The sequence below is a fragment of the Rhinatrema bivittatum genome, chromosome 2, assembly GCF_901001135.1.
Source record: "Rhinatrema bivittatum chromosome 2, aRhiBiv1.1, whole genome shotgun sequence".
Classification (NCBI taxonomy): domain Eukaryota; kingdom Metazoa; phylum Chordata; class Amphibia; order Gymnophiona; family Rhinatrematidae; genus Rhinatrema; species Rhinatrema bivittatum.
This window is the reverse complement of record NC_042616.1, coordinates 427,362,853-427,387,383: the sequence shown is the minus strand read 5'-3', so window position 1 is coordinate 427,387,383 and position 24,531 is coordinate 427,362,853. Positions and strand designations below refer to the sequence as shown.

The 24,531-nt window shown below is 43.5% G+C and overlaps 1 protein-coding gene across 2 annotated transcripts in view; it reads left to right on the top strand.

Annotated features, from left to right (window-relative positions):
- Positions 1–13,994, top strand: part of LOC115084885 (beta-1,3-galactosyl-O-glycosyl-glycoprotein beta-1,6-N-acetylglucosaminyltransferase 3-like) — a 35,410-nt gene extending 21,416 nt beyond the window's left edge. The window contains exons 1-2 of one of the 2 annotated variants that reach the window (XM_029590273.1): positions 7,384–7,611; positions 9,682–13,994. In XM_029590273.1, coding sequence (XP_029446133.1) covers positions 10,263–11,573 — 1,311 coding nt within the window. In that variant the 5' untranslated portion in view covers positions 7,384–7,611; positions 9,682–10,262 and the 3' untranslated portion in view covers positions 11,574–13,994. Of the gene's footprint in view, positions 1–7,383; positions 7,612–9,681 lie in introns of those variants that run through there. The other variant, XM_029590274.1, reaches the window with a different exon arrangement.
- The last annotated feature ends 10,537 nt before the right edge of the window (positions 13,995–24,531 follow it).

Here is a 24,531-nt window from a genome sequence, read left to right as displayed (position 1 = left end):
TTAATCCTTATTGTGAAGATGGCATATTGTCATCGCCCTAGCTGGGGGCGACATTGGGAACATGTGCCAGCTGAATCACCTGTGAGAGTCAGACTTGAAAACTTGGGTTCATTTGATCTTTTTTCTCCTGTGTGGGAGTAGCCTTTAGAAGAAGCTTTCATGTGAGCGGAGCTCGCTAGCTCTATTTGTATATTTATGTCCAATGTCTTGAGAGAAAGCATGCACAACTGGAGAATTTTCAGATGCCTTACCTGTGTGACTTCTGTCATGGACCCTGCCCGCGGGTCCCCCCGCAAGCAGGCACTGCTCTCCTCTCTGCTGCTCCCGCTTCCCGGTGTGGCTGGACGCTGCTATCGGGCCTTCTGGTGCGGCCGGAGCCGCAGACTTTCCTGCTTCTGAGGCCCGGAAGCCGCCCCTTGTGCCTGCTCTTCACCGCGACCGAGCCGCGGACTCTATTTCCTTTTGCGACCTGGAAGCTGCGCTTCATGTCACTCTTCACGGCCGGAGCCGCCCCTGACGTCCACAACATCTTCGCGGCCGGAAGCTGCAAGCCCTGGCCTGGATTAGCGGCTGGAGCTGCCCCCCGGGGCCTCCTGCAGCAGCTGGAGCCGCTGCCGTCAGGGGCCTGCTTCACAGGCCCAGCCCTGCGTCTGTGTCTGAACGTCTGTGCAGGCCGCTATCCACGGTCCTGCACAGCCCTGCTTCCTTCTTCCTAGGTGCACGGCCGCGCCTCTCTTCTGAATTTAAAGGGCCAGACACAGGAAGTGTGCTGGCCCCACCTATGGACTGATTTCCTGTGCTAGCCCTATAAAAGGGCTGTCTTCACATTATGTCTTCACCTTGCATCGGAGTTACTTCACTCTGGAGGCTCCTGCCTGCCAGAGCTCCGTCAGGTCTTCTTCATGGAGCTCCTCATCGTTTCGTCTTCTCGTCATGTCATGTCTTAATGCCTGAGGTCCTTGTCCAGGTGTCCTGGTGTTTCGTCTCCTGGTGTTTCGCCTCCTGGTGTCCTGCCCTTCTTGGTGTTCGCTTCAGCACTCCTGAGCCTTCTGGTCCTGTCAGGTAACTCAGTCATATTTAGATTAGAATTTCTCTTAGGCAGAAAATAACAGAAACTTATTACAGGCAAATCCGTTTCAGAAAAACCCAGTATTTCCTTAAGAAATTTTTGAAGAGTTTCCATCGGTACATCCCCAGCAACTCTAGGGAAGTTAAGAAAACATAGGTTTAAATGTTTAGAATTATTCTCAAAAGTCTCAATATGCCTTAATAATAATTCTCTATCTTTCACCACTGCCGCATGAAATTCCAAGTTCCTTTTTCCCATTTCTTCTAGGGTGGAGTTGACTATTTTTTAAAAAATTAGCCGTGGTGATCTAAAAATGTTCTTACTGCACTTATGCAAACCATTCAAAGTACTATTAAATGCACATGTGGAAATCAAACCAGGAGCAAGAATCGATTATCTAAATAAAAAACATTATTTAAATAAACTTGTAGTGAGTATTATGACCAATTTGTGTGATCTCACTGGATGAAAATTATCAATTGAAAAAGCCAAATAAAGGAATAAAGTCAACAAAAAATGACTGTTCACAAGACTTTTAGTGGGTGTTAAAAAAGAAAATGCCCAATTTCTATATTCCATATATCAACATAATGGATAAAAATAAACAGATTAAAAATATTAAATATATATTAATTAAAATCTGTATATTCTAATTCCATTGTGATTCACAGAAAATAAATAAAAATAAAATTACGAAAATATAAAAATATAAAAAATAAAAATGATACAGGGGGATATATATAAAATATATAGCTGACAATTAACTGCATTAACCATGATATACTATAAAAAAACAGACAGATCAGTTTCATTGTTCAGAACATCAGGTGTCAACGTCTTAAAATCAAAAATGTATCTTTGTTCAAGTTGTAATAATAATAGATCAAAGTCACCTCCTCTTTGATTGTGTAATGGTTGTTGAACAACACAGAATTTATAATCGTCAAATCTGTGATTTTTCAGAATAGAATGCTCAACTAAAGGTTTGGCAGCAACTAATCGATTGATGTTACTCCTATGTTCAATTACTCTTTTATTCAATGCTCTCACAGTTTTCCCTATATATATCAGATTGCATGGACAGAATACAGCGTATATTACTCCTTTACTTTTGCAATTTGTAAATGAAGTTAATCTGAAATCCTTTTCTCTACCCGGTATTTTCAAAACAGAAGTTTTCATGTTTACATTACACACTGAGCACATTCCACAAGGGCGATGGCCCGGTGGTCTGATGTCTTTTTTATTTTTGACCGGTAGAGCCGACGGAGCTAGCATATCCTTCAGGTTCTTATCTCTTTTGTTTGTAATCAATAGATCTTTGTCTTTAAAAGCAGTTAAAACCTGTAATATGGGCCAATGTTTTCTTAAAATCGTGATGATTTTATGAGACATGGTGGTGTGAATCATAGGAAAGACAATAAGTGACACAGATTTTTTCTCCTTTTTCTTTAACAATTCTAAACGATCTTGACTGCGTGCCTTCAAATAATCTTTCTGAATGAATTTCTCTGGGTACTCCCTCTTGCTAAATCTTGTTGCCATCTCTGATGCTCTTTTTTCAAATGTAATGTTATCAGTGCACAATCTACGTAGTCTCAAAAATTGAGAATATGGAAGGTTCTTTCACAGAGATCTATTATGGCAACTATTAAAATGCAAAAGTTTATTGGAATCTGTCGGCTTCCTAAAAATATCTGTGATAAAAATCCCATCTTGCAATGTTATTTGGATGTCTAGGAACGAAATACTTCGTTTGTCATAAATAATTGTAAATTTCAGATTGGGGTCTAAAAGGTTCAACCACGTATAAAAATTTAAAAGGTTATTTGAAGGCACGCAGTCAAGATCGTTTAGAATTGTTAAAGAAAAAGGAGAAAAAATCTGTGTCACTTATTGTCTGTTCTATGATTCACACCACCATGTCTCATAAAATCATCACGATTTTAAGAAAACATTGGCCCATATTACAGGTTTTAACTGCTTTTAAAGACAAAGATCTATTGATTACAAACAAAAGAGATAAGAACCTGAAGGATATGCTAGCTCCGTCGGCTCTACCGGTCAAAAATAAAAAAGACATCAGACCACCGGGCCATCGCCCTTGTGGAATGTGATCAGTGTGTAATGTAAACATGAAAACTTCTGTTTTGAAAATACCGGGTAGAGAAAAGGATTTCAGATTAACTTCATTTACAAATAGCAAAAGTAAAGGAGTAATATACGCTGTATTCTGTCCATGCAATCTGATATATATAGGGAAAACTGTGAGAGCATTGAATAAAAGAGTAATTGAACATAGGAGTAACATCAATCGATTAGTTGCTGCCAAACCTTTAGTTGAGCATTCTATTCTGAAAAATCACAGATTTGACGATTATAAATTCTGTGTTGTTCAACAACCATTACACAATCAAAGAGGAGGTGACTTTGATCTATTATTATTACAACTTGAACAAAGATACATTTTTTATTTTAAGACGTTGACACCTGATGGTCTGAACAATGAAACTGATGTCTGTTTTTTTTATAGTATATCATGGTTAATGCAGTTAATGGTCAGCTATATATTTTATATATATCCCCCTGTATCATTTTTATTTTTTATATTTTTGCAATTTTATTTTTATTTTCTGTGAATCACAATGGAATTAGAATATACAGATTTTAATTAATATATATTTAATATGTTTATTTTTATCCATTATGTTGATATATGGAATATAGAAATTGGGCATTTTCTTTTTTAACACCCACTAAGGGGGTCATTTTCCAAGGTGTTATTGCGGGAGATAAATTCGCAAATCGCGCTAACAGCTGGTAACGCGATTTGCGAATGCAAATTCGTCATTTTATAGTCAGGGGCGGAGCAAATGTAAAACGGGAGAGAGAGAGAGAGAGAGAGAGAGAGGGAGGGCCACCTAGTAACTCGAGGTGGGGATTAGGTATGAGCGTAGGGGGTTGGGGGCCACTTTCACATTCAACATAAGAAAATGTTGCCCAAATCTCTTCTTGGAGTGAGTTTCCTCACTCCGACGGCCAGCAAATCTTCACTAGAGACCACTATTCTTTCCGTACATCTCATGTTGAATGTGAAAGTGTCCCCCAACCCCCTACGCTCATACCTAATCCCCACCTCGAGTTACTAGGTGGCCCTCCCATAGGGATACAAATACCTGTCTAGGGCATAGGCACTATAGCAAGTCTCTCTCTCTCTCTCTCTCTCTCTCTCTCTCTCTCTCCCTCCCCCCCCCCCCCCCCCCCCCCCGGTTCAGAATTGTCTTCAACACTTTTGTGTACTGCAAAGATTCCAGTTCCGCAAATGGCGAAAACATCGCGTGACGCGATGTTTCCCCGCTGCACAAAAAATGCCTTATTTGCATGGGACACGCCCCCTCATGCGTTACCACTGCGATATTGGAAAATGAGGCCCTAAAAGTCTTGTGAACAGTCATTTTTTGTTGACTTTATTCCTTTATTTGGCTTTTTCAATTGATAATTTTCATCCAGTGAGATCACACAAATTGGTCATAATACTCACTACAAGTTTATTTAAATAATGTTTTTTATTTAGATAATCGATTCTTGCTCCTGGTTTGATTTCCACATGTGCATTTAATAGTACTTTGAATGGTTTGCATAAGTGCAGTAAGAACATTTTTAGATCACCACGGCTAATTTTTTTAAAAATAGTCAACTCCACCCGGTATCCATGTCAATCATGGAACCCCCGCCTTCATGACACTTTTTTGGCGCCAATTTAGTTTTAAAGAGCGCTGTGCTTGGCATCTCCATTCTTTTGTTATTCGCTGAAAGGAGACGAACCGCATCGGCATACGTAGAATTGGTAAGTTGCTTTCATTCATTTGCATAGGCATCCACTATATGAAGATTTGCACGGCACTATATGTATACATAAACAACTCTTTTAATAGTTATACTTTGTAAGGCAGGTAAGCCGTTTTTCTAATCCTGCCCTGATCTAAGCTGCTGCGCTAAAATCAGAATGAAAGGGCGTTTTGGTTGGCGTCTACGTTCTCACCGATTTATTGATACGAGACATTCTGCATTTTAACTTATAGTATTTACAACCATAACACTCGCTGGCATGATTTGCTAAAGAAAATACATTTTCTATTTACCATTTTTCTATAGAACTATTATATAGTAGAGAGTTGCTCTGGAGTTGGCATGGCTATGCCGCTATTGTCTCTGAAATACAAATAATACCATGAGTGGGCACTTTTGAAAGCATAAATTAATGAGATATATATATATATAGTTGTTCTTGTTTTTATTTTCGCTTTTTTCTTAGTGTTCACCACTTCTAAAATTCAGATAGATACAGTTGAGTGGGGACAATCTGTCACCTGCACCACAATGGGAAGTTTTTCATTTAAATGTTGGTTTAAACATAAATTGCCTTTCAAGGGTTGAGTTATACAGTACATGGCAAGAATGTTCACATTGCTGCATAGCCCATTTATCAGATATATTTTTTCGCGTGGTATTTAATAATTAATGTTTCATCTATTCACCTAATTAATCATTTTTGAATTATCATTGACTTATTTTGGGTGTCTTTTGAGATGTGTTATTTAGAGTTTGATCAGGGTATTGTTCAAAAATCGATTTTATTTTGAAATGCTCGTTTCATACAAGCACATAAATAATTAAACAATTCATTTATCTTATTTTTTTCTTTTCTTTCTTTTTTTCATTCTGTTTTTTCTTATTTACAACATTAGAAAATTATTTGAAACATATTACCCTATATAGTTCATTACCAAATTTTCAATAGAAGGGGATTTTAAGGCATGAATACACTTGGTTTGTTTATTTATATATAGCTGACTATGATCTACTTGCTTTAAATAGATGTAGGTATACGATTGATCTTATCCGAACCATCACCTGAACACTGCTTTGTGATTTAAAAGGTATTTTTCTTTTTACTGTAATCTGTATGAAGTTCAAGTTAACTTGATGTTTTTAAAAACTTTTCCATTTTATCCTTTTGATGTTCATATTCCATTGTCATTATTATAGTTTTTATAATGTGTATGTTTTTGATGAGAGATCATGAAAAAATAATTTTTTATAATTTATGTTTTTAATTATTATGTTTTAATATTATTTATGATTTATTAAATATTTATATATGTTTGTTTGTAGCCCCTGAGGCAGCCACCCTTGGTGGCGAAACTCGGCCAGAGTCGGGCATATACATAAGATTTTGTACGTCTCCCTGAATAAATATTGAAAAAGACTATTGTGTGGCATCCACCATTTTGTCTTTTCCATAAAGCCTGGACAGACAGGTAGGCACAGCATTCGAGGATAGAGGTCAAGCCTCGTAGGGACGTAAAGCCTGGACGGACAGGCAGGCACAGCATCCATCCACATTGCTCACCTGTTCTTGTCTCTTACCTGGCCACCCCCACCCCCCCCCCCACCCATCCCTCTTCTCCACCCTCAGATAGATACCTGGTTTGACCTTGGCCTGGATCTCAGATACGCATGACTGCAGCCTGCCTCTGACCATTGCCTGGACCTTGAATTCAACTGACCACTGCCTGCTTCTGACCATTGCCTGGATCTTAGATACAAATGACCACCGTCTGCCTCTGAGCATTGCATGGACCTTGGATACGACCGATTGCCACCTGCCTACAACCCAGCTTACCATGGGTCTTCAGCAGAGACCCCAGCTGTCCTGCTGACCCCAGCACCCATAGGGTCAACCCAGAGGGAATGTGGGCTGGTATAGGTAAAGATCCTGACTGGTCTCTGCTTCACTTGGGTCTACCTGCCGATGGTGGAAACTTGCAGGGCTCCTCCTTGCAGGTAAAGCCAATCCTGCCTCAGCCCAAGGGTCCACAGATACGTGGTAAATATAGTGTAGTATCCAGCTCTTAAGTCCAGTTTAATCTCTACTGTCTCCACTCACATGGAACCTCAACCTGGACACAGGATCCTGGGTACAAGTCTCCCACATGCTGTACCTGGAAGAACACATGACCAAATAACACAGAAAGGGGCCAATGCAATAATTATGTGCAGAAAGCAGGTGCTGAACAATCAGTGCACGCTTTTTTAACATGATCCCAGCTCAAGTTTCCAGAATATTTTTTCACCTTTTTAGTGAAGGGGTCATCTTCTGACTCCTCTATCAGTTTGGTGGAATGGGGACCTTGAGAATATCATTGGGCTCCTATAACAGGAGTACTCAGACAGAGAGCCTCTTCAATGGGTTCCTGAATAAATTTAGTGCTGCCACTTTAAGAGAAGCTCCAAATAGTTGCTGCTGCCGGTCATATTACGAACTGCCTCTTTAAAAGGAAAACGTTTGAGTAAGTACCTGCTCCTTAGCACAAAAGTAGGGCTTGTTTCCCTAGCACGACTGAGTCCTGAGTTGCAGTCTTTCTTCTTTTAAATCCTGGCTCCTGACTGCTTCACTTCAGCAGCTCCAAGAATGAATCTCTGGAACTAGCAGACAGCTGCTCCTCCAACTCTGCAGAAACAGTGAAACAGCAGTTCAGGTGAGAAATGCTGGCTTCAGTTCTCTCAGCAGCGGTGCTGCTTTTCCCCTTTGACAGATTTTTGCAGTCCCAACTCTCTCCTGCTTCCACAGTAGACGATTTCTTGATGCTTTGGGGGTTTATTTTATTTGTGGGTTGAACACGCTCTAGGATACAGAAAACCCCACAGTTCTCTTTCTCCTGCTGCAGTTGGTTTCGTTTTCTCAGCAGATGGGAAATTTTGTTTTGTATAGTAGTGGAGCAGATTCTGCCCATTTGCAGGGGCTCAGTTAAATGCAGGGAGGAAAAGGCAGCAGAAATTATGACGCGCAGACCCGGCACAGATGCCTCGGGCTACCCCCCCTCCCCCCCCCCGATGTCACCCTGAGTTAAAGAAATTAATACTCATACAAATTAAATGGATGAAGAAGGTCCCAGCTTTATTGTTATTAACAGATTAATCAACCCTTGTGCGAGCCAAATACACTCCCGGCACCAAACCGGTGCCCCTCTGGGCTGCCAACCGTGTTTCCTAGCAAGGCAGCCCCTTTTGCTCGGCCCCCCGCGTGATTTCCAAGCAGGGGACCCCACTTGGGACAACAAGGTCACCTACTGGCTCGTTCACCCGCATAAATAGCTGCGACGATGTAATCGATGTACATTATTAACATAACTCCAACTAACATAACTCTGCTAACTGGGCCATATAAACATAAGAGTAAATTTAAAAGAACAAGATGCATTTGACTTCGTCGATGCTAACAAGCAGAGGCGTTAAACTCGCCTTGGGTAGAGTGGGTGGGAAATGCGCCCGCCGGGGAGGGGAAAAGGGCCAGCAAGCGTGTGCTGGTCATTTAAATCATGCCGGCGATGACATCACCATGCGCCCGTCCCCGGCCGATGATTTCACTGCGCGGTCGTGTGCAGAGGGAGTTAGGGGTTGAGTGCCCATCACGTGTCGCTCTTCCCCTCCCCTCCGGCACGTCCTCCATTGCAAGGTCGGGAGGGGTCGGGTTTCCAAGCCTGGGCCATCACGCGGCCCTGGGACTTCTCTGTAGTGGTAAGTTAAGGTCAGGGCAGTCCCCAGCAGCAAGTCACATCATCTCTGAGGATTCAGGCAGACAAAACTCCCTGGCAAACAAATAGAAACTTTATTCCCACTCCACTGAGCAAAGAGGAAGAAAAGTTTCCTAATGCAATGGAAAGATTCTTTTTTCAAAAAGCAAGAAGGGAGCACTACTGCATGCAAACCAATCAAATAAAGCAAGCAAATGTGCAGAAAATTATTCAATGTCCACACATCATTTTAAGTGAAAGAATTATATTTTTGTGATGGCAACTCCACAGGACGTTCAAAAATATAATTCTTTCACTTAAAATGATGTGTGGACATTGAATAATTTTCTGCACATTTGCTTGCTTTATTTGAAAGATTCTTTTTTCCATATATTTTATCCCATTTTTTGTTTGTTATAATTAACTGATAAATTTACAGTAAAAATAAACTAAACTGAAAATGAAGGTCCTAAACATAGTCAATATAACCAAGAGTTCATCCTATCATGAAGAGTCATGCAGAAAATATCTACATATAAGCAACTGAGACTTATGAAATTCTTAGAAATCTTTTTCCTTTTATTTTTTTTTTTACCAGGGTATTAGGAAACTGCTAGGATTTAATCCATAGTTTAGTTATTTCTTAAGTGTTGCTGTATCGTGTTAATCATTGAACAACATTTTGGCATAGTGTTTCTTTTGTGAGGTCAGGAAGGTTTCTGGAAAAAGAGATCAGGTAGCATTATATATTCCAGGGTCTGGGCACAAGCGAGATGATCCCTGCAAGCTACTGCTTTCTGTTTCACAGTTTTTGAAATTTGGTAGAAATTACTTTGTGCAGAGGGATCAAAAAGGAGACAGCATAGAAAACTTTCTATGACCAAAGATCACTTTTGCAGTGCTTAATCTTTTTTTTTATAGCCCATAGGTAAATCATTACCATACAGTGTTAACATGAGAATTTATTGCATTGAAATTTCAGTATAGTTTAGGATTCTGTTGACTGGCAGTTCTGTTTCCTTTTTCTGTATGCAGAATTGAAACAGGCAACACAGTTCTACACTGGACGACACTGCCAAGCAGAGCCAAAATAACTCATTTTGTATGCTCCAGAACAAAGCTGAGGGAATCTAACTTTCTCCAGGTGAAGTCAGACATTTGTATATGGATGACCTTTACTGAAGCTGGCTCACCATTCTTTATTCTACAATTCTGTAACAAAGAGTAAAAATAATTCATCATCCATGGAACAAAAAGGTTCAAATGGTTCTTTATAATTGCTGCTTTATAGTGCTGTAGAAGACTGAACATTTTGGTTGGATATTCTAAGAGAAAGCTTATGCTCCCTTGTCTGACTTCATTGCCTTGTGATATAGATATGATCACCGTTATAGGGAGAACAGTGCTATATGGTGGAAGGTATTGCTGAAGAAAGTTACCAGCAACTTGTGGTTTGCCAAAAAGGTCTTATTTTCCTAATCTTGGTATGATGATGACTGCAGTATCTAGACCCATGTGGTTTCCAGTGTTCCAGTGCAATATATAAGGAGTGGATTAGAGTAAAATTACCTACAATAAATATAAAACAAAACCTGATAAAGCATCTACATTTAAAAATGATTTGGAGCCAACTTTGCAGGAGATGGCCTCTCCAATTTTTGTATTTTGGACTCCTTTTGTTTTCTGTCGCAATGCTAAAATATGTTTTTCAACGCAGTGATCAGGTTGAATTACAAAATAAAGAAAATAATCTACGGAGTAGCTACAATAAAACTCAGTTCTTCACCATAATGCAATTTCCTTCCAGAGATGAGATTAATTGCTCCAAAATTATAAAAGGAGATCAGCAAGAAGTGAAAAGGGCACTTTTGCACCAATCAAATGCTAAGAATAAGAGGTTGCCTGCAAATGAAATGGACTACTTGAAGTTTACTAAAGATTGTAACCTTTACAAGAAAATCAGGAGGTTTATTTCTATTCCACTCAGTAAAGAGGAAGAGAATTTTCCCATTGCATATTCCATGGTCATCCATGAACAAATTGAAATGTTTGAAAGACTTTTAAGAGCAATTTATAACCCTCAGAATATATACTGTGTCCACGTGGATGAAAAATCTCCTGAGAGTTATAAGGAGGCTGTGAGAGCCATTATTTCCTGTTTTGAAAATGTATTTTTGGCATCTAAACTAGAAAAAGTAGTTTACACATCCTGGTTTAGGCTTAAAGCTGATCTGAACTGCATGGAAGATCTGCTGAAAAGTAACGTGCCCTGGAGATATCTTTTAAACACTTGTGGCACCGACTTACCAATAAAGACTAACGCTGAGATAGTCAGAGCCCTGAAGGTACTGAATGGCAAAAACAGTCTGGAGTCTAAAAAGCCACCAAAACATAAAAAAGTCCGCTGGTGGTTTTCTTATAAAACAGATACAACTATTCGGAGAACTTTTATTATGAAAGGTCCACCACCAATCAGTTCTCCAGTGTTTACTGGAAGTGCTTACTTTGTGGTCACAAGAGAATTTGTGACATATGTCTTAGAAAATCCTGACGTGCAGAAACTAATAGAATGGATAAAGGATACCCTCATACCAGAAGAACAACTGTGGGCAACAATAAATCGAATGCCCGGAGTACCTGGATCTTCTCCATACCATGATAAATATGAACTCTCAGACATGAATGCAATTGCAAGGTTGATGAAATGGGATGGACTTGGTGGAAATATAGATAAAGGGGCTGCTTATCCTTCATGCACAGGTATTTTTCGACGGTCTATCTGTATTAATGGAGCTGGAGATCTCCACTGGATGCTCCAGCAGCATCATCTGTTTGCCAATAAGTTTGATCCTACTGTGGATGATTACGCCATTCAGTGCCTGGAGGAGTATCTGAGACACAAAGCTCTTAATGAAAAAGAACCGTAAGACTTTTTCCATCGTTTGCAATTATAAAAAGGAAATGCTATACTAGTAGCAGTATAGTCTACTGGTTAGAGCAGCAGGCTGTAGGTTTGAATTCTGCTTCTCTCACAGATGTGCCTTTTGACCTTGGGCAAGTCACTTCATCCTCCATTCCCTCAGGTACAACTTAGATTGTAAATCCACTTGGATAGGGAAGTATCTAGGAGTACCTGAATTGTAACTTGCCTTGAGCTTGGAATTAGGAAAAGCAGGTAATGAAATCTAAAATCCAATTAAAGTTCAGGTTGCTTTTTCTTGATTATAATAACTTAATAGGTATAAACTTTTTCATGTGGCGTATTTAAAAATATACTACTAAAATTTAGAAGCAGAAGAAAGAACTGAATTAATCACATTAGGGTGGAAGAAAGCTGAATAATATCCAGTATCAGGAAAGACAAATTCCCTATGCACAGCTTTTTTGTCTGGCTCCTGCCCAGCATCACATCTTCATTACATGATCCTCATTATCCCTTAGCAAATTTCATAGCCGAATGCTCTTAGACCTTCTGTAACAGGGATGGCCAACTCCAGTCCTCAAGACCCACAAACAGACCTCATGCATATTCACTGTGAATATCCTGAGAACCTGACCTGTTTGTGGCATTATGGACCACAGTTGGATACCCCTATAAGGTAAAACTTTTTTTTTTCTATGAATATTCTGCAATAAGCTGGGTAACAATTAGGTTTTTGAAAATCTAATTGAGATTGAAAGAACCAAATTCACTCCCATTATCCATGTGTGAGAACATTTGCGCAAGCAGAAGTTTATTAAGCAAGGAGAACTTTAAGGGGATACATTTCAAAGCCATTTACTTGCATAAATCTTGGTTTTATGCACCTAAATGACTTACATATTTGGCCAGGCTCTGATTATATAAAAGTGATCGTGTAACCCAGTTTCACAAGTACATTTATACAAACTAAGCAGAGGTGTCCAAGGGGTGGAGTTGGCACTTGCATGCATACTTTGTAAATTTAGAAAGTAGAGGGGAAATATTCAGTCACCGACTGGATTGCAAAGTTAGCCAGAGAAAGTTATCTGGCTAACTTTGGAGGGATATTCAGTGGTGCTGCTGCACTACTGAACGTAGCTGGCTATCTTTAGGACTATTCTACGGCACGACTAGAATTAGCCAGATAAATATGAGAAAACTCCTTGATGAATCAGGCCCTTAGCCGGCTAACTTAACTCTGCCCCAGAATGCCCCCAGAACTCCTTTATGTAATCCAGCTAAATTTTATCTGGATAATGAGTTTAGCCAGATAAGGAAGGTGGGGGGAATTGAAATGTCAGCACCTAGCTGGATAAATTGTGAGTTAAATAAATATTGACCCCTATAGATGTAAAGGTACATGCATAAGTTATGTCTTCCAAAGAGGAGTTTAAATTTATTTGAGCGAACCTCTGCATAAAATCTGGGCTTTACGTGCATCGCTGGGCCTTGAGCCCGCTAAGCAAATTTTTGAAGGGGCCTGGCCACACACCTACAACCCGGTACGTGTACAAGGGCAGAGCTGCCTGGAAAGGATGGGCAGGGCTGTGTTCTGTATGGGGCGGAGGGCGGGCTGGGACAGCACCATTGAATGTTGTTCCGAAGACTGGCGCCCGCAACTTACTTCAGGTCGGGCCCTGAAGTAAGTTGTAAAACAAAGAAAAAATCCCTAAAAAGCTAGTGTGAGGGGATGGGGAGGAGAAGGGAAGAGGGATGGGGGGGGGGAGGAAACTGGGAAAGGCCAGAATGCATTGCTGCACATTTGCACATGGATTCTAAAATCCGGCATACATGTTTGCGCTGCCCATGGATTTTATAACATGCATGCTGAAGTGCACATGTTATAAAATCGGCACGTCCATTGTGCATGCCGGGTAGCATGGGCACAACATAATGTGCAGGCACGTGCACATTATAAAATCTACCCCAAAGTTTATTATACCTCCTCTCAGAATCAACTGTCTGGTGTTCAAAAAGGTGGTATTGATTTACTGGTTTCTTCTATAGATTAGATGAATCAGTGTTACTCAAATTCTCAAGAAGATATAGCAGCTAGAAAGACTCTGGGGCTGATGCACTACAGTGCGCTCAGCCGAGTACACTTTTTAACTGGCAGTTGGATGCGGGTTGTATAGGCGATGCCTAATCCCCTTAAGCAATAAAAGGATTAGCACCTCCACAATGCGTGTCCAATGTAGGACGAAACTAATAGCACTCATCATATGCAAATGCATGTGAAAGAGGCTATTTATTCACTCTGAATACAAAAAAGTCTAAGACTCACAGTTTTTGCGCTCCGAAAAGTACATCCTCCTACTTAACATTGTTGCAATATTAACTAGGAGAACAAATCTTTAAAAAAACTAAAAAAAAAAAAAAAAAAAAAGCGCCGGTGTTCAGGTTTAGTAAATGGACACTCAGTTAACAAGCGTTCATTTCCTGAAGCCCTGGCTGTGCGCCAATTAGGAAAATGGAAGCCGATAAATTTGGCAGCTGTTTCCTAACCAACAGCTCATGGGCTCCCATTCTCAAGGTGGCGCTAGGGGCATGCAAGTGACCCTAGCACCTCCTGTCTAATGTGACCCCTAATTTAAATATTGCATGGTGCCCCCAGGAGGGTTACCTGGGGGTCCTTTCACCTTTGTTTTGAAAATGGATAGGAATTTGGTTTTGAAACTTTTCTTTAGGAATCAATCTTTCCTCCTTAGACAGGAAAGTGAGTGTTTTTCCAGATCTTTACAGAGGAAATCTTTTTTGCAGTTAAGATCTCAAGTTTTGGGTTTGGGGGCTCATCTTTTTCTTTTTTTATGTATCTGAAAAAGTGTAGTGATATACCAAGGGAACAAGTTTATTTTCTATGATCCTATGTAGTTGACAAGGTTTCTTGATAAAGCTGTACTTAGGGCTTTTCTTAATCTATTCATATATGATTGGAGATAATCCGATGTCAATTTTGAATATTGCCAATCCTGTCTTCTGTCCCTCCATTTATGGACTTGACATTATCTTATGATATTATTACAATATAGATTATATTTCCTATTTTTTTTGCTATTTACTATTCATTTTGTATACTGCAATATGGTGGTTGTACGTATGAAAATTCTAAATAAAAAATTTAAAAAATAATGAATCTAATCAATTCTTTGATTGGGTGGCCAGAGAGTTAGATCAGGGAGAGCACTTGATTCAGTGTCCTAAGATTTCAGCAACACTTTTGACATGGTTCTGCATAAACAATTTAAAAACAGAGTGCCCTAGAAATGGGCCCTAACGTGATTGATTGGGTTTGAAACTGAGTGGGAGGCGACAAACGATAATGGTAAATGGAGGGGATTTTCAGTGGTGTGCCTCAAGGATTGGTCTTCATTCCAGTTCTCTTCAACACTTACATCAGCGATATTGTGTTAGGGCTGTTAAAGAAAGGTTTGCCTTTTTGCAAATGATACCAAAATCTTTAACAGGGTAGACACCCTGCAGGCTGTGGAATACATAAAGATGGATCTAGTGAAGTCTGATGAATGGTCTAGCTTTTGGCAATTAAAATTTAATGTTAAAAATGCAGCGCTATACATTTGATTGCAAAAACCGAAGGAAGCAGTACAATATAGAGTGTTCTTCATTGTACAAAAACATGCACAGACTCTGTGAGTGATCATATCTGATATCTGTTAGGGTGGCCTACAAGGTATCTGTGACAATGCACCTGTAAAAGATAGGTAAGAACAAAAGAACATAAGAAATTGCCATGCTGGGTCAGACCAAGGGTCCATCAAGCCCAGCATCCTGTTTCCAACAGAGGCCACACCACGCCACAAGAACCTGGCAATTACCCAAACACTAAGAAGATCCCATGCCACTGATGCAATTAATAGCAGTGGCTATTCCCTAAGGGGCGGATTTTAAAAGCCCTGCGAGCGTAAATCCTTCCGGATTTATGCACGCCGGCACACCTATTTTGCATAGGCCGCTGGCGCGCGTAAAGCCCCAGCACACGCGTAAGTCCCGGGCTTTCGAAAAGGGGCGGGAGGGGGCGTGTCCGGGGGCGTTCCTGAAAAGATGCGGCGTTTCGGGGGCGGGTCCTGGGGCGTGGCGCCGGCCCGGGGGCGTGGTTGAGGCCTCCGGACCAGCCCCCGGGACCGGAGGACGGAGCGGGGCTGCCGGCCGATGCGCGCAAAGTTACGCCTGCTTTCAGCGGGGTAGATTTTAAAAAATAGCGCGATCGCGTACTTTTGTTCGCGCACCAGGTGCAAACAAAAGTACGCTGGATTTTATAAGATACGCGTGTAGCCGCGCGTTTCTTATAAAATCCGGGATCGGCGCGCACAAGGCTGCCGATTTTGGGCAGCCTGCGCGCGCCAAGCCATGCAGCCTCCGAAATCGGAGCGGCCTCGGAGGGAATTCTCTTTCGCCCTCCCCTCACCTTCCCCTCCCTTCCCCTACCTAACCCACCCCCCTGGCCCTATCTAAACCCCCCCTACCTTTATCCATGGATTTACGCCTACCGGAGGCAGACGTAAATCCGTGCGCCAGCAGGCTGCTGACGCGCCAAGACCGACCCGGGGGCTGTTCCGGAGGGCGCGGCCATGTCGGGGGCGTCATTTGGCGACGCCCCCGACATGCCCATTTTTAAAAACCCCAGGACTTACGCACGTCCTGGGGCTCTGCGCGAGCCGGCGGCCTATGCAAAATAGGCGCTCAAGGGCCCTGCTCGCGTAAATCCGCCGGATTTACGCAGGCAGGGCATTTAAAATCCGCCCGAGCAGGCGTAACTTTGCCCACAAAGGTAGGGGTGGGGGTTTAGATAGGGCCGGGGGGTGGGTTAGGGAGGGGAAGGTGGGGGGAGGGCGAAGGAAAGTTCCCTCCGAGGCCGCTCCGAAATTGGAGCGGCCTCGGAGGGAACAGGCAGCGTGTGCTGGGCTCGGCGCGCGCAGGTTGCACAAATGTGCACCCCCTTGCGCGCGCCGACCCCGGATTTTATAAGATACGCGCGGCTACGCACGTATCTTATAAAATCCAGCGTACTCTCGGGCCATGGCTGTCATATGACAGGGCAAAGGTAGCGCCGGCGCCATTTTGCAATACGGCCAGCGCCAATACAGCAGGAGGTCGCTCCCGGACCCCCGCTGGACTTTTGGCAAGTCTTGTGGGGGTCAGGAGGCCCCCCCAAGCTGGCCAAAAGTCCCTGGGGGTCCAGCGGGGGTCCGGGAGTGATCTCCTCCGCTCCTGATGTCGGGACAGGAACCAAAATGGTGCCGGCGTTACCTTTGCCCTGTCATATGACAGGGCAAAGGTAACGCCAGCGCCATTTCTATTAACGCAGCCGTGGCCCGAGAGTGGAAGATCACACCGGGACCCCCCCACTGGACCCCAGGTAATTTAAAACATTTTGGGGGGGCTCGGAAGCGTGGGGGATTTATTTTAAAGGGTCAGGGTGGGTTTTAGGGTTGTTTTAGTGTGCCGGTTTTCCCGCCCTCCCCCGATTTACGATTTACACGATTTAAAAAAAAAAACCAAAACAAAACCGCGACGATCCGATTCCCTCCCCCCCCAGCCAAAATCGATCGTTAAGACGATCGATCACACGATTCACATCTCTATAGAGTAGGCAGAGTTCATGAATAGAACTAGATGACAAAACTCACGTAAGGACTCAAGGAAGCTCAGGAGCTGGAAAGGAATAGGCCCTCGAGGAGCGAGTACCTGGTCCCAGGGAAAGCTCTGAGAGAGTGATGGTCACTCACATTTGTTTGTAGCAGTGATAGCTTCCAGGCAGTAGAGAATCTTCAGAGTGTTCAGGAACATGGGCCCTCGAGGAGCGAATACCGGTTCCTATCTGTAATCTGAAAATAAAGAAAAGAGCGAGGCCCCCGAGGAGCGGGTACCTCTGGTAAGTCCGAGGAGGCAGAGTAGCTTGTGAGGTGTAGCCGAAGCAATCCCCTTACCCTTGCTAACTCAGTTTTTAGTGTTTTCAAAGACCTTTAAATATTGGAAGCAGATGACGTCATCTCAGGGGGACGCCCCCATGGTTCTCGTCCTTGCTGGTACAAGACTCGGGACACGCACGCGCGCGCCCTAGGCATCAGGACAAGATGGTGGAGTTGCAGCATCTTGCCAGTCTGGGGACGCCGGAGAGAGACGGCATGGAGACGCCGTGGTAGCCAGCCGTCCATCAGACCCGGAGGGAGTCGCCACAGAGGTAAAGGGGGCAGAGTGAGGGCATTGAGCAGCGACGGACGCAACACATGCGTCTCAGATGCAATTATCTTAAAGGCTATGGTCAATGACATGAGCTGACTAAATCCTTGTAGAATTCAGATGGGCAGCAGTATTCATATCTCTGGGGAATAAAACCGTCAGTAGATGTTTAGGTTTCTGACTAATCTTTGAGCGGCTGGAACTGTTTCATTTTTTTGGCCATAAAGTTTAACAAGAAACCAGCTGGCACACAAACTCACTGTATCCTGGATGAAAGATTTACATAAACCCAAGGTTTCTTCCTGCAGGTGGCAATACTGCATCTGTTCCTACACAGCCTGGTTCAGTTGCAACAGTTCTCACAGCAAAGAAGGGGGCAGGGAAAAGTTCTTCTCCAGTGTGAGAAATGACTTTAAATGTTGCCATCTCAGTAATTAAGCCAGATATTAAAAATCTTTTTCTTTAAAATGACCTTTAAACATTGCTAAAGAAAACGTCCCTTTCCAAATGCCTTTTGCCCAGAATATGCTGGAGAGCAGTTAGGGGCCTCTTCCTGACAAAGCATAAAGTGAAGGCCTGAGGTTAGAAGTAACATCCCTTCTCCCTTTAAAGTTCTGCTTCTGTGCAAATTGGCTTCTTGCAAGATAAGATATTGTAGCCCTGCCATTTAGCATGTACAAAGACCTGCCAGACACTGATAAGCATTAGGGGATGGAGGTAAGGGGCCCCCTCCCAGTTGCAAAGGAAGAGATAACTAAAAGGGGTGGAATAAGCAAGAAGGTGCTATCAGTGTGCTTCAGCCAGCAAAAAAGAGTATAAATAATACTCCACCCCATTTGCAAGAGGTCATATAAAGATCTTGTATATTTATTTATTTATTTATTTTTTTTTTTATTTATAACTTTTATATACCGGCATTCGTAAAAAAAACATCATGTCGGTTTACAGACAACTGAGAAAGGAAATTACAATGATAGATGGAGGAAGGATAGGAAGTTAAAAGGTGACAACTTTACTGTAGAGCCAACGGGCGCCACAGTTATTAAATGAGATTACATGTGGTTAACCAGGTTGGACATAAATTAATTATATACAAGAGGCGACAAAAGTGGGGGGTAGCGTGGGGGTGGGGGATGAAGCGCATAGGGGAGGCGGGGTGGGGTAGGAACTGTACAAGGGGGCAGGTGGAGGCGATGGGAAGGAGAGGTGGTGACTGAATATCAGGAAGCCATAAAAGTATAATGATTTCACTGAATTGTGCTCGTTAATAAATAACTATTCCGGGAAGGGAGTTGTTTCATTTTTGTTTTCCACATCCAGCACCAATCCGAAACTGTCCCTCAGGGTCTGCTCCCCTCAGCCTCTCCCTTATTCTGTGTCCCCTGCAGGCTTCCATGGTCTCTCTCCAGCTGAGCTCTGGATCTTTTTTGTCCCCATGAAATCATGCTTTGCCAACCAGTTCAGTGGGACAAGTTAAAAATAAAACAGGAAGTGCAGATTCCATTGTCTCTGCTGCCTACTTCCAAGCTTGACTGGCACAATGCAGGCTGAACATGCTTGCTGTCTTTCAATAGGTCACGTTCAGCCTGAAGATTTAACCCCGTAATTGCAGGGCTGCAGCTATCTTAGTACTGTCTACTAATTTCAACAAACAAACCACAGTACCTCTGCTTTTGAAGCAAGGCACATACATCATCAACAATTAGGTCATCTCAAATCCAAAAAATACTTTCCCACTAACAATCATCACTTAACCAGTTAACTGTTCATATTGCAAAACCTGAGCATGGATTAAAGTCCAGAGAGAGGTTAAGGGTGGATCAGTAATTTACACCGACCTCACGATCTCTCACATGCTCCCTCATTCTCCCTGTTTCAAACCCACCAGTTGCAGCAGCCTCCTTCTTCAGGCCTGCATGGGCCTATGGGACTTCTCTTCCTTCTTTTGCCAATGTGAGATGATGGAACTCCTTCTTCTTATGACCTATGTGGGCTCATGGGATCTCCTTTTCCAAGGTCACTTCAGCGGCAACACTGCATCTAGAGTTTTCTGGTGTGTGCCCAAAGACCTGGCAACTCCTTTAGAATTCTGGAGTCTGGTCAAAAGATACAGCGTTCCCAGGTATGATGCTTAGTACAGGGCTTATTTAATAAATATATTTTCCACCTTTCACCTTTGTGTCCATCCCTAATAACCTTGCCTTTGGTTCTACGCTAAGGGATAGCTATCAAGTTTTGGAGTCCATCACTAAGGATTTCCCACCCATGGGTGCTGAGATTGGTCCACCTCAGGCCCTTTGGACCTGGTTTCTGTAATGAGGTAGGGTGAGGTGGCCACTTAAGGTGGGAGCTACAGAAAGTTGCCCCTTCCCTCAAAAAAACCATTACAGTGGCCGCCTCACTAAGCCTTTAGAATTCTAATGCCAGTGTGGTTCCCACACTCCTAGGAATGTGTCACACACACAGCCTCCCACCATTCACAAATCTCCCATATCCCCAGGGGGCAGATGCTGGAGAAGGGTGGGATAGGGTGTGAAGGAGTAGCCTACTGGTTAGACCAGCAAGCTGTAAACCAGGGAAGCCACTGCTATACCTTGTGACCTTGGGTAAGTCTCTTTGCCCTTCATTGCCTCAGGTACAAACTATTGTGAGCCCTTTGAGGACAGGGAGATATCTACAGTACCTGAATAATCAACTTTGAAGGGCCTGAAAAGCAGAACAGAAATAAAACTAAATGTGGCAGCCCCTCCCAGTCTGGCCACTAGATGCCACTATCCCTATACTTAGAACATACTTAGATGGGAGTCATCTATAACCTTCCAGCCCAACAACCAGGAGGCTTTGGATCGGGTGACTCTGTGTTATTTAGCCCAGCCATTTTAAGACTCATGGGGTTCAGTTAGAGAGAGCTCCCCCCGTAAAAAGGATTCCTCCCCAGGGATTAAGAGTCAGAGCGGGAGTGAATGATTAGCTGGAGCAGCCCCAGAAGATATAAGTAAGATTATGTGCCCTTGGGACTTAAAACACCCCACTAAGGATTACACAAATAAATAAAATAGTGTTCACAGGAGTGTTGCAAGATTACCAGCTACCCAGAAAGAGTGCCAGTGATAATATATTGTTACGACTGTCGCTGCACGATGTCTCCACTCCGCCCACCTTACATTTTTTGTGACTCCTCCCGCGGTTGATGGACATCTGGCTGCCGCGGCGTCTGCCTGCCGTCTTCTCCAGTGTCCCCGGTCTGGCGTGGGCGCTGTATCCCACCATGTTGTCCAGGTACCATAGGATGCGCGCGCCGCTTGACCCTGCTTCTTATTCTGTCTTTGGCGTGAACCTCAGGGGCGCCCCCCTGTGATGACATCACGCATCCCGGATACAAAAGCCTACACTTTTTGCTAGCTAATCGAGTTAGCAAGGGATCTCCTTACGGATGGGATTCACTCTCCGTACCTAGCTACTCTGCCTCTCCAACTTTTGGAATTTATCCAAACGGGGTACCCGCTCCTCGGGGGCCTCTCTCATTTCTTTCAGGTCGCTATCAGGAACCGGTACTCGCTCCTCGAGGACCCATGTTCCCTGTCTCGCTGCCTGAACTTCTCGCTTCTGCTTGGAAGAAACCACTGCCTACATCATCAGTGAGTTACCAACTTTATTTCCTCAGAGCCGTTCCCTGGAACCAGGTACTTGCTTCTCGAGGGCCTGCCTCTATTCCAGCTTCTGTGTCACCTTCCGGGAGAAACTGCTGTGTGAGTAACTTTACCAACGAGGCTCTATACCAGAACTCTGTGTATGCTCCACTGTACTCACTATCTCCGTTTTCTCCACTACAGCACTACAGCATAGAGGGAATCGCTGTTCCAGTATCCTGAGGAACTCTAAGCCCAGCCGGGCTTCATCTCTACTCACTACTGCCACCTCTGGTGGCTTCTCAACTCTGTCTAATAAAAGATATAACTCTGTGTTGTGTGTCCCAAAGCTGAGCCTGACCTGTGGCCCCTCATGGGACTCCCCCCGTGGATGTGGTCAGCTGGGTCCACCCAAAACCTTACAAACAATAACAGTTTGCTAACTCCATGGATCCGGCACAGCTTAATGCCCTGCAGGCCATTCTGGGCCTGGCCCTGCGCATTTCTGAACAGCAAGAAGCATTGGAGAAGCTCACTTCAGCGTTCCATCAGCTGCACACACAGAAGACCCAAGGCGCTACTTCCAGTAATGAAGGTCAGTTACCTGAAGTAACTTTAAAGACTACTGTACCACTGGCTGCTCCAGTTCGTTTCTCGGGAGAGATCCAGAGAACCAGGGGCTTTCTAAACCAGTGCTGCATGCATTTTGCATTACAGCCGTCTCACTTCCCCACAGCTTTTACATTCTATCTTATCTTGATGGAAGGGCCTTGTCTTGGGCCTCTACACTGTGGGAATGCAAGGATCCTATTTTGCAGGATATTGAGGATTTTTGGACTTATTTAAATCCGTTTTTGACGACTCTGCCTGAGTGACCATTGCCAGTTCTGCACTGGTGGACCTGAAGCAAGGCATCCGACCACTGGCTGATTTTGCAATAGAGTTCAAGACTCTTGCTACAGAACTCTGCTGGGACCCCAAATGCCTGAAAACTCTCTTCTTCAGATGCCTGGATAATCGCTTGAAAGACAAGCTGGCCACTCGTGAAACACCTGACTCGCTGGATGAACTAGTGGCTTTGGCTACTAGAATCGATCACCAGCTTCGTGATAAGGTGAAAGAACTCTGGCCTAATAGAGGACCAGGTCAGAAGGAGGCTAGTGCTAAACCTGCATCTCGGATGGTTCCAGTAATTCCTGTTGCCAGTGGAGATGAACTGATGCAACTTGGTTGCAGCCATTTGACTTCTAAAGAGAGAAGATTTCGGAAGAGGCATTGTCTGTGTATGTATTGTGGACAGGCTGGTTACAATGTCCCAACAAGCCCAATTCGTCCGGGAAACGGACGGGCCTACGTCCTGCAGGAGGACTGTTCTTAGGCCTTACTACGCCCTCTCCTCCACTCTCTCTCCCAGTCTCCTTGATCTGCGGACCGTCTGAGTTTCAAACTCTTGCCCTGGTGGATTCAGGGGCAGGAGGAAAATGTATTCTTCGACGCCTAGTGGAACATTTGAGGATTCCCCTCTCATCACTTTGAAGGTTCCACTACTCCTATCTTCCATCCATGGGGAGCCCTTACCGTGACTTGCCAAACTGAACCGGTAACTCTTTGCACTGGAACTCTCCATACAGAGTCAATTCCCTTCTTTGTGTTAGAGAAGGCCATGCACCCTATCATCCTGGGATTACCCTGGTTGCAGTCGCACCAACCCCAATATGACTGGGCTTCCTTGGAACTCTCCCGCTGGGGCCCAGGTTGTCATGGAAAGTACCTTAAGGAGATTGCTCCTGTCATCTGCATGCCTACAACTCTAACGATGCCAGGACTGCCGCCTCAATTCGCATCTTTTCGTGATGTGCTTTCCAAAGAAGCTGCTGGCATTCTTCCTCCGCATAGGTCCTATGACTGTGCCATAAGACTGAAATCCAATACTGAATCTCCTAAAGGACGGGTCTATCCACTCTCAGTGATTGAGAACAAGGCTATGTCTGAATACATCGAGGAGAATTTACAGAAGGGGTTTATTAGACCATCGAAGTCTCCAGCCGGGGCAGGCTTCTTCTTTGTGGGGAAGAAGGACGGTACCTTACATCCTTGTATCGATTACTGAGGTCTGAACGAGATCACGATTAAAGACCGCTACTCCCTGCCTTTAATCTCGGAGTTGTTTGACCGGCTTCAGGGGGCCAAAATATTCTCAAAACTTGACCTTAAGGGGGTCTACAACTTAGTTCACATTCGCAGTGGTGACGAATGGAAAACAGCCTTCAACACTCGAGACGGCCATTTTGAGTACTTAGTAATGCCCTTCGGCCTGTGCAATGCACCCGCTGTATTTCAGAACATGATGAATGACATCTTGTGGGACCTGTTGTACAAGAGGGTCGTGGTATACCTGGATGATATCCTGATATTTTCTCAGGATTTGCCCACTCATCTAGAGGATGTCAAGCAAGTACTTCGCCGACTCCATGAGCACCGGCTCTACGCCAAACTATCCAAGTGTGAATTTCATAAAGACTCTGTGCCTTTTCATGGCTATATCGTGTCTAAAGATGGCTTCCAGATGGACCATCAAAAACTAGAGAGTATTAAGAATTGGTCCCAACCTACCAGCCTGAAGGCCCTGAGATGATTTTTGGGCACAAACTATTATAGAAGCTTTATAAAGAACTACTCTTCTTTAATAGTGCCCTTGACCGCAATGACCTGCAAGGGTGCAAACGCTTCAAAATGGTCTGTGGAGGCCATTTCCGCTTTTGAGAAATTAAAGACTGCCTTTTCACGGAACCATGCTTGCATTCATCCTGACCCCATAAGCCATTCATCATAGAAGTTAATAGGGATGTGAATCGTTTTTGAACGATTAAAATTATAGTCAGATAATTATCGTCAGATAATCGTCAGATAATTTTCGTCAGATTATCGTCAAATAATTTTAAAATAGTCACTCTTGTAAATACCTTTACGTTCCTTTACTTTCTCAGCTGCTATCCCTTCCTCCTTTTAACTTTCTCCCTCTCTCCCCCCCTTTTTTTTCGCTCCTGCTCCATCACCCGCTCCCTGTTTTTTGTAACCTTCCTCCTTTCTCAAGTT